The sequence below is a fragment of the Tinamus guttatus genome, unplaced genomic scaffold, assembly GCF_059628265.1.
Source record: "Tinamus guttatus ecotype Peru unplaced genomic scaffold, ASM5962826v1 Tinamus_guttatus_pri_ptg000307l, whole genome shotgun sequence".
NCBI classification, from domain to species: domain Eukaryota; kingdom Metazoa; phylum Chordata; class Aves; order Tinamiformes; family Tinamidae; genus Tinamus; species Tinamus guttatus.
The window spans coordinates 3,445,857-3,459,910 of NW_028288841.1; the positions used below are offsets into that span (position 1 = coordinate 3,445,857).

The 14,054-nt window shown below is 42.0% G+C and overlaps 1 protein-coding gene across 1 annotated transcript in view; it reads left to right on the top strand.

Moving 5' to 3' along the window:
* Nucleotides 1-14,054, top strand: part of PTPRG (protein tyrosine phosphatase receptor type G) — a 375,249-nt gene that overhangs the window by 270,257 nt on the left and 90,938 nt on the right. The window contains exons 6-7 of the mRNA XM_088528261.1: nucleotides 701-767; nucleotides 10,823-10,980. Of these exons, the coding sequence (XP_088384387.1) occupies nucleotides 701-767; nucleotides 10,823-10,980 (225 nt within the window). The remainder of the gene's footprint in view (nucleotides 1-700; nucleotides 768-10,822; nucleotides 10,981-14,054) is intronic.

Genomic DNA, 14,054 nt, shown 5'->3' on the forward strand with positions numbered 1-14,054 from the left:
CCTGAGATTAGCCTTAGCTCCATTTTTTCGGCACCTTCATTTGATGCCTTTCACCGCTGGGAGCCCTATATCCAAAAACACTGTTGACACTGCTGAGATTTCTGTTGTTGGGGGGAAATATGGCATTGTGTGAATGAGGAGCATGGCAGTATTCATTTCCCAAAAGCAAGTTGGCAGGTGTCTTAAATAATGGGACGTATTCATGGAAATTGTGAGGTAGCCCTTTGATACCTCGGGAGAAGAGAAAGGTAAAAAAAAAAAAAAGAAAACCAAAGTGATGCCAAGATCTACCTCCATGGTGGACAGGGCACCAGCTTTCCCGATTTCCGTGGCAGGCCCAGGTTTATACCGGTGCGAGGAAGGGACAGGCCCTTCCATGGTACCTTCTGCTTGTTGCAGCGCTTCTCGGTGAAAGCAGAAGCAACTGGGGAAAAATCAGCTCAGAGTTTATAGTCTTTGCTGGAGTACTCATATTGCGGATGTTTTAATGAATCCTGAGGAAGCTTTCTTTTGTTTTAACTGTCTTCAAATAGTTTTATTGCCCCACGTATCTTTGGCGCTTGGTGAAGAGCCCTTGCAAGCACGAGAGCCCGGCCGTGCATTTGCTAACGTAATTTCTTCCCTTGTTAGAAAATTAAACTGAGCCAGTTCTGTCCGATGCCAGCGTGGATGTAACCAATGCCGTATCCTTTGCATGTAGGTCAGCCAGAGGGACAATTCCGCGCTGGATCCCATTATCCATGGGTTGAAGGGCGTCGTACATCACGGTAAGTAGCCCTTAAACTTTGTTCTTGCGGGAAGGGGAGAAGGGCCGGAGTCTCGTCCTTAAGGGATCGGTCACCCCGGAAGGACACGTCGGGCATTCCTCATGCTTAAGGGGGTTAAGGGCATTATTTGACTGGTAAAGATCCGAGTCGTTTGTTACCTGAAAACGGGTGGGGGTTAACGCTAAACAATTTGTTTCTTTTCAGTCAGTGCTCCGGAATGCGTAAGTTATCCATCAAAACCGAGGACAATCTATCATTCGTATTAGTACTCGAAGGCAGCGCGGATGCTTTGCTCCTGCTATCTGTCTTCTGTTTGCTCTAAAAACACTCCTCTCTGAAGTTTCTATTTGTTTATAAATTATTTGTCTTTCAAATTTAGGGAGCTGATAATGAAACAGAAAATTAACTATCTGTGAAAATTAATTAAAGTATGCAGCAGATGAACATCTTTCTAATGCTGACATAAATATGATCATTCGGCTGTTCTGATGCATATAAACCTATTATCCTTGAACTTATAGCAGGTACTGAAATAAATATTAATATATTTTATAATTTTATAACCAGTTTTTAGTTAGGAATTTTCCTGAAGCCTTATCATGGGTAATGCATCATTAGCAATGACATCAAGATGCTCCGGTTCCAAAAGTACTCTTGTCAGATTTTAATATAATGATTTGTAAAGTTTTAATAATCTCATTATAATTCAAAAGGCATCTGCTGGAATGGTGCTAGGTACCATAATAAATCTCCGTCCCATCTATCTACAGAGCTGTGATAAAACATCTTTGCACCTTTTCGGAGGATTGTCTTTAGACATTAGCTAGTGCTGTAGAGCTTAACAAACATTTTTTTTTCTCCTAACAGCAAACCTAAAACTAGTTGACAGTGTTAGATTAAAACAAATAGGATTTTGGATTAATTACTGTACTTCCAGAGCCATTTAACGTTGTAGCTGGGAACACCAATAAATCCAATGAAAATGAAAAATAGGGGTTAAATGATAGCACGCCGTAAAGTCCTTCATTTAGTGAATTTTCCATAGGTTTTGCTGTTTATAAATTGCAGTGTTCTGCTGTGAAATAAAAACAACACACTGAGCTGAAAAGCTATGTTGTTTTCCACAAAAATAGATGTTATTATCTGGCTCCCACTGGGTAGCAGAACAGGCTAGCAAAAATAAAGCGAGGACGAGACGGGCTGCAAGGATTTTTCGGTGGTTGAGTAATTTGACGCTGAAGCCAAGCTGCCGTTTAACTGGATCAAAATATTTCTTTTACATTTCTTTTCTACCTGCCTCCTATTTCAAGGCACTCTACCCCCTGCAAGGTCTATGGTTGCTTATCCAGCTCTCCCTTTTTTTTCCTGCTCCCTTTCTAGCTCCTCGCTGCAGCAGCTGAAATAGCTGCTCGTGTGTAATCCCCCCGGTGCCTAGGAAGATTATTCCATTCCCCAAATAATTCTTTGGGGAGGATGCGACACGATCCCAAGACTGTGATTCCCTGCCCGTGCAATGATTAGTCCGTCTTGGAGCTGCCTCCCCGCAGTGAAATCTGGGTGGATAAAAGGCGTTTATTTTTGTTTTGCTCACAATGCACTGAAGGCTACTAGTGTTTCAAGTGAAGGAAATCGCTTGATATATTTCAATAGCTTGTTTCCTTTTAAAAACATTAAGGAAGAAAAAGAGGAAAATCTTGCTTTCCTTCCTGTTTCAAAGGGCCTGATTAAAGGCCCTTTTCTACAGCTTTTTTTGGTGTGTTAAATAAGGGAATTTCCTCCTACAAAGTACTTGTTCAAAGAAGTTCTTCTCTTTAGTTTAAATATTGATGGAATGCTTCAGTGAAAAATTCTAATATTGTATCTCTTTTTTAAATGTTATGATGTAGCCTAATAGTGAAGACATGAGTTTTTCATTCCAGCCAGTTTTTCTTTCTTCTTTCTTTTCTTCATGTAGCTTTCTTGCATCTCGTGTGAGCACAGTTTTAGGAATCTGCCTGAAAAGGCCCTTCTCGACAGCCGTTTGGCTGCATTTGAGAGGGATGCCAAGCGAGCATGGACTTTTGGCTGAAATACAGTGGAAAAGTCTTGTGGCTTTTGGACAGCGTGGTCGAGAGGGAAGGGAGAGGAGCGTGTTGTGCCAGGGTCTAGCCTAAGAGAAGAGAATGGAGAAGGGCAAAATAGAAACCTTAAGTTTCTTTGTACGTAGCATTTCTGTGCCCATGTTATTTGCAGATACTTAGTAGAGAGGCACACGCCTGTAGTGCGGAAATCAGGAGTGCGTAATGCTGAGGTGGCCACATTGCTTTGAAATTGGACCGTGTTTGTAGGTACCAGCCTCTGGGCTCCACTCCGGGCATGTCCCTCATCCCAACATGCTTATTTAAGTGATATTTCCTCCTCCTTTCTGTCTCTCTCCATCCAACCACAGAGTTTCTTTGCGTAGTTAATTCTTAGTCGTGTATAGGGATGATACTGAAGAGAAGTGATGTGGTTTCTCCCTTTTCTTATATAGCTTTCTGTCTTTTTCTGTGAAGTTCTTCTATTTTTTTAAATACCCTTCCAGGGGTAAGTGTACAATTTAAATGTCAGAAAGACTTTCTGTGGCAGGGAAAGCAATTTTTGCTTGAGATTTCGTCAGGGATTTGAATTACTCACTAATTTGATGGAACATAAATAATTGTGCCCTTCACAGTGTCACCAGCTTAGTAACAATGATAGAGAAACATGCACATAAAAATCAATGCAGGCTTAGTTGCTACTCAGAATTCTCTCCATTTCCTTGTCTCCAGGACTAATTTTCTAGACTCTTAATGTCACGTTTACCTTAATTTTCCAAGAACAACCATGTAAATTTTCTCGGCTGGAAGGGAAACCAGTGGTGTGCCAAACATCCCACCAACATTGTGGAGCAACAAGGACGCTCTCTCAGGTTTGCACCACGTCTTCCTGCCGAGCGGTACCTTCACCTCACGTGTCAGTGGTCCCAAACCCCAGAGGCCACCCTGGAATCACAAAGGCACCGTGTTGTGGTGCTGCAGTTTGGCCTCTACTGCCGCCACTTTGGTGCCACCATGAGCACGGTGAGGAGCTCAGCGCCTGCATGAGCCCGTCCTGCCCTGCAGACGCAGAGGAGGCTCCCTGGACCTTGGAAATAGTACGTGCTGTGTCCTTGTGGGAACCTAAATACCAAGTTGTGCCTTTTACAGCTGATTTACATTCAAATGGCTACAAAAGCTTTTGTCCGCTGTATTCTTCAGCAAGATCTCTGAGGAACGCCAAGCAAGAGGGAGCTATTGCAGAGAAACATTGCTCTTTCCCACCTCTGCTGTCTTTGGCTTGCCCTTTTTAGCACTCTTTTGTATTTAAGCCTCCTAGAGATGGTTTTCCCTTGCTCTTACTGGCTGCCTGAAAGGCCTTAAAATAACCGTGCCCTTCCCTGATGCCAGTTCTCTAAAATGACCTTCTCTAACACGTGTCCTTGAGGGCACTGGGGGTCCTGCAGTGTGTTCCCTTGCCCACACGTGGGTGCGTACGTGCTCCTCGCAGTCCTGGCTTGCCACGCTGGCAAAAAACATGGGCAGGAGCAGCAGCCAGCGCCAGCCCAGGCCCATGTGAAGTGTTTTGCAGCCAGCTGTTTTGCAGCAAGGCAAACCCTGACTTACTGCACTGTCCTGCTCTCCGCGCTCTTCCCCGGGAATCTCCACTGATCAGCAGGAAGTTATCAGTAAAGCACAAATAAATTACACTGCAGAGAAGCCGCTCTTAATGCCACAGAAACGGGGCTCTCATTCCCTTCCTTGTCAAAAGCGAGCATGGAAAATCAAAGCACAGCCAGATCAAAAGCTCAGGTACAAAGTGAGTCACTTGCATCTGTTGCTTGTTTGCTGGCGTGGAGTGCAGCAAGGGGAGCAGAGGAGCCTTTGCTTCGTTAAAAAGGGAGTGGGGAAAATGTCCTGCTTTTTTTTTTTTCTCTGCCTTTGTGTTATTAAAGGGCCATAACTTAAGCTCAGCGTGGAGCAGAGAGTGATTGCAGGTCTTCCTAGAGCTGGGGGAGGCTCTACAGATTGGTAGAGACTACCAGGGTGTCCAGGGCTGCTAAGGAGACAGTGCCCAAGTACAGTGAGGATGGAGGATAAACATGTTGCACATCCCTACAGTTGTCCTAGACAAAAAGGCAGCGAATAACCTGTTAAAATAAATCAGCACTAAAAAGGAAGCGATCCAGACAGTGTTAGTTACCCTGTGGATCTATCACACCAGCAGGCATAATAACAAGAAAACACCATTAGCAGCATGACAGGTTTTTTCTTTTGTTTTTCGCTCGAACCATAACACCACCTGACAAGCTGTTTGCTCTCTGCACCACATATCGAAGGGCTGTAGAGAAGAAAGGTGATGGGGAAGGGGTGAGGGTGAGGTGTACCATCATGGGACCCTGTCTTTTAAAGGAAAACTTTGAAGGAAGCAAAAGCCCAATTTGGATCAAGGAAGAGCATCAAAGGCAGAGAAGCACGACGTGCTAAACCAAGAACGAAATGTTGAAGAGCATTTTCTTTTTTTTTCCCCTGTTTCCTCAGGGATGATCTGGGTATATTCTTTTGTTTTCCACTCTGTTCTCGTGTTCACAGGGAGAGCAGCAGCATGAAGGGGGCCAGGACAGGATCGTCGGCGGAGCAAAGGGGAGGAGGCGGGAGGTGGGAAAGGAGGATGCAAGCAGAGGTGATAAGTTCACACCTTTATATAGGGCAGCTCTGTGCATAGCTGCAGGGGTCTGCGATGGTTAAAAGCAGAAGTGACGGACGTGTTGGAAATCTCTGGTCCTTCACCTGTCTGTTCTGCAGCACGCGGTGCTGGTCGTGGCTAGGTAGAGGCCAGCAAACTGGCGTGTGATTAACAGATCTCACACAAAAAAACTAATAAAAGATGATTGCAAAGGTGAGAACTCCCAATTTAAGAAAAGACTAAATTCAGGTTGCTTGTGAGTGTGAGCAAAGACCTCGAAGGAAGGATGGGATGCCGTGCTGGTGGGTTTGGAGTGTGGTGAGGTGTGCAACCCGGGACTGCATTGGCACTATTTCAGCATTAAAGGCTCAGTGTTATTTTTCTACTTCTTTGTAAAGGGGTTAAGCTCCCCCTACCTCTCCCACCCGAGCTGAACCTTTTCCTCTTAAACTATTTCGAAAGAGGGAGGGAGAAAAATTAAGGTTGAGACACCTGGCATGCAAATTTTCAACTGGATTTTTTATTTCCACTTGGGAGATTTGCCTTTTTTCTCTTTCCTCCTGTTCTTTTTACTGCTTGCTGATTTTCTCAGATTAAATTAGACTGCAGGCTCCCTACGTAAGGGCTATGTTAGTATCTCATTGCCTTCCTTCCCACCATGCAGTGCTTTCTATGTCCTTATAGCTCCTCACATTGCTAAGGTCTTAAAAAAAAAATAAATAAAGTGAGAATAATAATTACACAATAAATGACCTGAATTACACTGCATGCAGAGGACTGTCAAAAACTGCTCTGCATGCAGGATTTACACAGCGAGTACTCATTTCAACATCTTTTTAGTTAAAATAACATATAATATTTGTAATTGCATCTTTAAAATCACTGCAGTGAATCGGGTTCCTCTCTGGTGTGCAGGCTGCTTTATCTGGGAAGTTCTGGCTCGGTGGGTGTGCAGCATGGTGTCCTTTTGATTATTTTTGCGTGTTTGTTTTTAAATGTTTGAATGCAGAAGCTTTAGAATGACTTGGCTCATTGTGAAAACAAAATTGGCAGTAACATTGTTTAACAAATTTGGGAGACTTTCAAAGCTCTTCATATTGGTATTGCAGATTTCAGTTATTCAAAGTGTAGCTGGGTAGCGCTTCCACCTATCAGGCATTGCACATACGTTAATTTTGGAAATAAGCTCATTTTAAGATACTGTTTTCAGTGCAGCCAAGTTCCTGTTTTCTTGCAGAAAAGCATGATGAAAGTCCCAAAGCATTTCATGAGATATAAACGGACTTGGCATATAGTTATTTTCTTGTGATCCAAGTTTCTGGTAGATTTGCGAAGGGTTTTGATCACAGATAGTTGTGATGCTGTTTACCTACATATCTCAAGAACCCTCTTACCTCACAGTGATTGGGATAAAATACAGCGCTATCTTTATCCAGCATGTTACCATAACTTATTTTTAGCAGATCAGTCAATCTGCTTGAAGTTGAACATTCAACTGATGACAATACTTCTTGATATCAGGTTGCAATAAAAAAAATGCAGTAGTTGGTGGAGATTAGCTGTGAATACCTGTTTTTAAGATCTGGTTTGTCCTCTGCTGGGAAAGCTACTGGGCACAACTACTTCACATCTTGGGGTGATGCCTTGACACACTGTGTAACATAGGTCAACTCTTTAAAACACACTACGATTGCCCTGACTTTGGGTTGTTTGTACCAAAAATGCATCTTAGCCCCAATGCACCCTTGCAAAAAAGGAAGGAGAATTACTGACCCAACCAAGGAATGTGCTGACCATTATTATAAGGTAGCTAATGAGACTAGATTGAAAAAATGAAGATTATTTCTTTGCCTGGGAGACAAGTAGAATTTTGGAAGCTGTTGAAACAGATACTTGTTCATCCAGTGCTGTCTTAAAGTTGTTCAGTCCTACATTTTTATGTTCTGTTGCTACACATCAGTTTGCAAAAGGGAGCTTGCACATGCCGCAGAAATATGTGCTTCCTACAGTATTAGTCTAAAAATAGAGAATGAAATGCAAGTTTTCCTATTGGCTTACAGATAAACATGAAACTAGAACATGCTGCTTGCTTGTGTGTTTTTCTTCTAGTTTCCCCAATGACCTTTCCCATTACTGTTATAGAAGATCAAGCGGTGGACATGAATGTTGCATCAGAAGGTCAAATTTGTTACCAGCTGGCTATATTAATTCTCTTTTTTGTGAATACAAGAATCAAAAATACCATATTGTCCTTTTATGCTGTAGAACAGTCGCGGTTTAAATGTCACATTCGTTGTCTTAATTGTCAACAAGGAATCGGTGCTCCTCGTTAATTTTTGTGTGGGAATATCAGAGCGAACTTTTTTTACAGGCCTTGGTGCTTTAAACACGACACGACGTTTACTCTGTAAAACCAGCCTGCTGGTGCTGCCTTGGTGGGGCCTTTCAGTGGGCATTTCAGGTGCCTCTTTGCTTTGCCAGGAGGCCGTTGGCAGATACCTGCGGGGCCCGCGTTTTCCCTGCTGCATTTGTGGCTTTTTTTCTTCTTTTTTTTAACCTGCCTGTTGTCTGCACAAAGCAGTATCTTGATATTGGTTTTAATTCTCCCGACACGGCGGATTGCGTAGCCGCCAGCGTTGGCCAGGCCGTTTCTCCTGCTCTTCACCCTGCTCAGGCTCTTCCTGGACACAGCCCAGGCCGGTGCCGAGCATGAGAAGGAGAAATGGGAGCCAGACGTGGAAGCCAGGAGGGAAGGTTGCCAACCTTGTTCTTTTCCTTATAATAAGGGTCACGTATCTGTATATACATAGGTATATGTGTAAAGATTTATATGTCTAGCATATTCAGTGAATATGCTGTCACCTAGCTTGCAAATGGGTTCTTACGGATTTACCAAGAATAATCTGTTTTGATTTAAGATTAGAATTTTGAAAGTAACTACGTGACTTTAAAGTCCCTTTTTCAGAGGCAGCTCAGGCTCTCAGGAGCACAACCTCATTGCATTCACTGTTGCTGTATAATCCTGACAGGTATGGGAGTAGACTTCTGAATATCTAAGTTTCCCTGAAGACCTGCTTGACACCTTGGTTTCTGAGGCTGCACTATGCATCTAAGGTGGAAATGATACAAATGAAATAAGTGTTTTCAGAAGTATTAGCTTATTAAAGCATAATCAATTGATTATCATCTATTGTAATAGTCATTTTAATCCAATTATATGTTTTTTTTTGTTTTAATCTTTGAAATTCATTAATGAAAACTTACAGCATTGCTTGTGGCCATGAAAAATTAGATAGGGTACACCCTGCCCTACTTAAACTGTGTGGTAGCAAAGCTACTTTTTCCTCAAGAAATATTCCTCTTTCGAAGCTGGCTGTTTCTTTCCAAGTGCTTAGGAAAAAAACCTCCCTAATTGATAACCAAAATTCAATCATAGTTGGATACTTCCAGTTTGCATTCAGATAAGGTATTTCTCTGTCTAAATAAGCTTCCCTTGGTTGATTATTCATATTGTAGTTCAAAATGTTTAAAAATGAAAGGCAGAGTTGGAGGAAATGTAGACTACTTAATACAGTGTGTATTTAATATAAAAGTCATGCATTATTCATTTTTGCAATTTGAATAACTTTGAATTTAGCATCCCTGTTCTTCATCTTTTCCTTTGATGAACAATTAATTATTAAAATATAATATTGTCAGCATATGGCACAGAAATCCTTGAAAGTATAAAATGAGCTCTGCTCTCCTGTCATCCTTTGATAAAGGGACACTCCAAGTTTTTAATGGAATGGTTTTGTCCAGCATCTTAAGTGTTTTCGTAGTTCTAAGTAAAAGGTTATAGTAGTTAAAAATAGTTTAATTGTTAATTATAACTAAAGCAATATTTTTTAAATTTCCCAATTAGCCTGGATATAAAGAGAACGCTCTTTTTAAAATGTGCATGTTTCCCATCAATTCCATTTATAGTCATTGGCTGTTAATGAAAACACGTATGTTTGCATGTTCAAATGCCTTTTCAGACAATATATTGTGCTCCTGATTTCCACATATAAAGAGAAAGTTTCTTATGTAGAAAAGTTAGATCATTTTGTTGTGAAGAATATATATGTGAAGAACATATGTGCTAACTTTTAAAATCAAGCCCCATAACTGAGTTTTCAGTTTTTCTAACCGATTTTCCTGTATAAAAATAAGCCAATTGATTTTAAACAGGAAATCAAATTAAATACGACCTTTTGCTTGATTATGACTTCTTGATTACAATCTCTTTGAACTTTGGCCAATCATGTCTATTTTATCATTTCACGTATAACCCCAGAGTTTTTACCAAACACAAATTATTAAAAGAAAAAAAAATGTTTTATTTTTGGTTTCTTTCCTGATTGCAGGTGGAAAAGTGACTGATACCTTCATACATTAGGCAGAAAGAAATCGTTAATGGCGAGTTTGCAGTCTTCCATTATAGGACAGACTGCGGCTTTAGTAGATTATTCATGTTTTGGAAAAAGGGAACCTATGAGCACTTTGCTTCCTGCTGCCCTAAATTTTGCATGAGGCACCCAGAATGTAGGACAGGAGGAATGGAGATGGGCAGGAGAGCCTCGCTGGTCAGCCCGCCCTCGGGCAGGGAGCACCTTGGCACAGGAGCCACCGTAAATTGCAGAGGATAAATGCTTGGGGATGGCCGGGAGATTGTCTTGCCTGTGGCACTTCCCTCCTTTTGCTTATTTATTTACCTTCACAGAGTTAAATATTGCCATCTTTTCACTGCTACTTGAAGCTAAATACTGCCAGTGCTCAGCTTTGCATTGGCCAAGAAGAGCTGAGTTTTTCCCCAGAATGTTGGACCCCATCAAGCACCACCTTCTTGGTGCCTCTTGGACTGCAGAGAAGAGGCAGCGGGTTTTACCAAGGGCACTCGTGGTCAGGGACACCAGGCAGCACCTGGCTCCATCCTGCAGGAGCTCAGGGAACGCTGAGGAACCATCTCCTGAGTCCTGGAACGGCTCTAAGTGATGTTATTTCCATGCTGATACCAAGCGGTGGCATAACAAGGGCACTTGGCACCCGTTTGCCTTCTCAGGAGGAACCTACACACTGGGTACAGCGTTGACTAGCGTTCTGGCTGCTCTTTTAATGATGAGCATAGCACCTCAAACAGAGCCTTCCTCATAGGGTGTCTTCCTATTCCCTTATATATATATATATATGTATATGTATATGATAAAATATGTTGTTGCCATTACACGTTGTTAGGCTGCCTATCAATGTGATGTCTGTTTCAAAGACACGTTAGAAAAAAAGTGTAATTTTGCTTGTCAATCTTTCTGCAGAGAAGGAGACCTTCCTGGATCCCTTCGTGCTGAGAGACCTTCTGCCGACGTCCCTGGGGAGCTACTACCGCTACGCGGGCTCCCTCACCACCCCTCCCTGCAGCGAGATCGTCGAGTGGATCGTGTTTCGGAAGCCCGTTCCTATCTCTTATCGTCAGGTGCGGGGGTTTTTTTGTTTTTTTGTTTGTTTTTTGGTTTTTTGGTTTTTTTTTTTTTTTTTAGTAGAGTTCAGCTCCTGGTTTGCCCTCTTAAAGCAACTTTCTCCAAAAATGACATTGGGAGGGAAAAGAAGTTTCTGTTGACAAAAAAGGAAGCGTTGGTGATTTTTTTTTTTTCTAAAGTAATGCTGTTTCTGAATGTGAGCCATCAGTCTTGAGAAGACGGTACAACATGAAACCCCGTTTCCTTTCCGTGATTTATTTGGTATTGTTTGTGTTGAGATTAAATTAAGCTGTGGTCTAAATATTTGCATGGAGTTCCTTTTTATTCTTTTTAATTGAAACTTTCTTTTGAAAGTGAAGTAAGTGATTTCCAGTTCTGCTCAGATTTAGTAATTTGAACTAATTACATTAGAAAAGACGTGTTTCCATTAATTCTCCATGCTTAACTGTTTTTGTAGCACAGCAAAGCTGCCATTATGTGCTTAGAGAGCTGGTACACAAATCTTTAAAATTAGCACGTAACAGCTTTTAATGCAAATAGAGACCATGTCTGGGATTTGTCTAGAGAAGAATGCTCACAGTAAAGTAATGGATAGAAGTAGTCAGATGTTTACCAGCTCAGTGCATCTTTGATGCTTTAAGGTTGTCATCTTTAGAAAGTTGTCCCACTGATGCTAGTCTTTCCTTTTATTGGCTTGGCTTGGGACATCAAAAGCAAACTCTTAAAATAGACTAATTCTGTAAAGTTTAAGCAAACAGTTCACTGGATGCTGTTGGAGGCAGAGAAAAGACATCAAATAATCAGTGATTTTTTTTTAGCTGTTAGCTTTATTAAAGTAGTACCTGCTACCACTGTGAGGATCAGCACCACAAAGGATGAATTCATGTATGAATAAAAAGTCAGTTCCTGCCTACAATGGCAAGTGGCACTGAGTTGGTGAAAACAGGTTCTGCTTAGGAAATACTGCAAAATGCTTCACACATCTGATGGCTGCGGTGCTCCTGCACTGTTGCTGGGCCACCGGAGGCTGGAAAGGGCTTCCAAGAGGTGTCCCCCAGGGCCACCCACACACCCAACCAACTTGCGCAGAGGCTGCTGCTGCTCCTCAGAGGTTTTGAAAGGGTGCAAGGAGATCGCGTTGCTCTTGCTCCAATCCCTTCTCTTTGCACGCTTGCAGATGAGTGCATTTTTTTGGCTTTTTCACGAAAGTGTGATGTGGCTGGTCCCTGCGTGGCCAGCAAGAGCCCCTTCCCTCGCTGCGTTTCCACAGCACCATGTCCAGCACGGCTGCTTCACGCCGCGTCTTCCTGCAGGCGACAGCGCTGGCCTAAGCAGGAGACTGTGCACATGTCCCGGGTGAATCGGACCCTTTGTGTTTTCCAGGCTGTTTCTCCGATTGTCCGGATCATTTTGAATTCTGCCCTTGCCTACAGTATATTGCAATCCCTTCAGGCTTTTCACTGTTCGCAAATCAATAAGTGTACTGTTAAGTAGTTTATTATCACTGGGTTGCTCTGAGGCCTGACCCACATTCAGTTTTATATGCTGTAGACGTGCCAGGTGGGTTGGGACATCCCTTTTAAAAAAGAAAAAAAAAAGGAAAGAAAAAACAAGTTTTCATTTTTAATGTACGCCAATAAACTGGTAAGTAGCAGCTATAGATCCCTATAATGCTATGAAGGTACTTTATTCCAGCATAGCTTCTTTCCTGTGCTGCACAGCAGTCACAGTGCCAAGCTAAACCTTGAAAATTTGGAGTTGGGCTGCTCTATGCAGGCATGTGTGGTGGAAGGGCTGGGAATTCAGTGTGCAGACAGCCATTCACTGATACTGCGACAAATGTGGAATAAATAATAGTATTCTTCCCCTTGGCAGCTCGAGATGAGTGTATTTTAAGAGACTGCCACCCTGCCACTGCAATGATTATTATTTGTTCTTGTAACAGAAACGGTGCAGCATAATCCATTGCCATAGTTTAACCTTCTTTATCACAAACCCTGTGAAGCAGTCTGTAATCCCAGAGGAGGAAAGTGATATTATTTGAGCTTTGTTACTGTTCCAATTAAATCCTTGCTTTTGTGCAAAATACCTTGCTGTAAAAGGGACAGTGCTGAAGTGGTCCATTTGTGGAGGCTTCTCCGTTTGATTTTCAGCACTCCATCATTGTCATCTCATCCGATAATTAGACAACAAAACAGGACAAGCCGTGTCACCCTGCAGATACATTGTAAAGCTAAGTGCATTCAGTGACCCTAAGCATGGCATTATCTCCTGTAATGCATACCTCGGAGTATCTCATTGTGCTTGTAACAGTTGCATTATTTTTAATTGCCATTTATGTACCAGCCCTTAGAAAACTGTGCACATCAGGCTTTAATAGTTTGTAATTACATGACTCGGAGTTTTAGATCAGGTTTTTCTGTATCTACAATAGTGTTTTAACAGCTTTTCACTTCTTCCTCTGAACAGGAGCTCTCATACTCCTTAAGGAGCATGAATGTAACTCCTTGAACGTAGCTCTCGAATTTTTTTTTCCTGGCAGCTATAGATCAATTAATTTCTCATTTGTGGTAGATAATATTTTTATAATAAAAATGAAATTGAAATGATTTATACACACTTCAACACATAAAAAGAGGAAGGCTAAAAATCATATTTGAAGTGGCAGTAGTTAAAATACAATTACACCTCCCCAAGGTAGCATGGCAGAAGAAAATATTTTAAAAGTTCTCTCTGAAGCTTTAAAAATTCAATTAACATCATCAAAATACAAGCCTAGACACCTGACTGCAGAGGAGCAGTTGCTACCCCAGTTCTAGAGCATGTGCAGAGTAACTTTAAGCCTTGTCATCTGTCTTCATCAAAACTACTCCCAGGGCATGAGGTGAAATGCTAGGTAGATCCTTGCAGAGTTTGGACCTGTGCCTTCATGGGAGAGTAAAGAAGAACATAGGGGTTAGCTGGAGCATCTGATTGCTTAAGGAAAAGTAGAAGAGATCTGAGCTGTGCAGTCCATCCCTTTGCTGCCTCCCCGTAGCTGCACGCGGCTCCCAGGCACATCATCCCCATA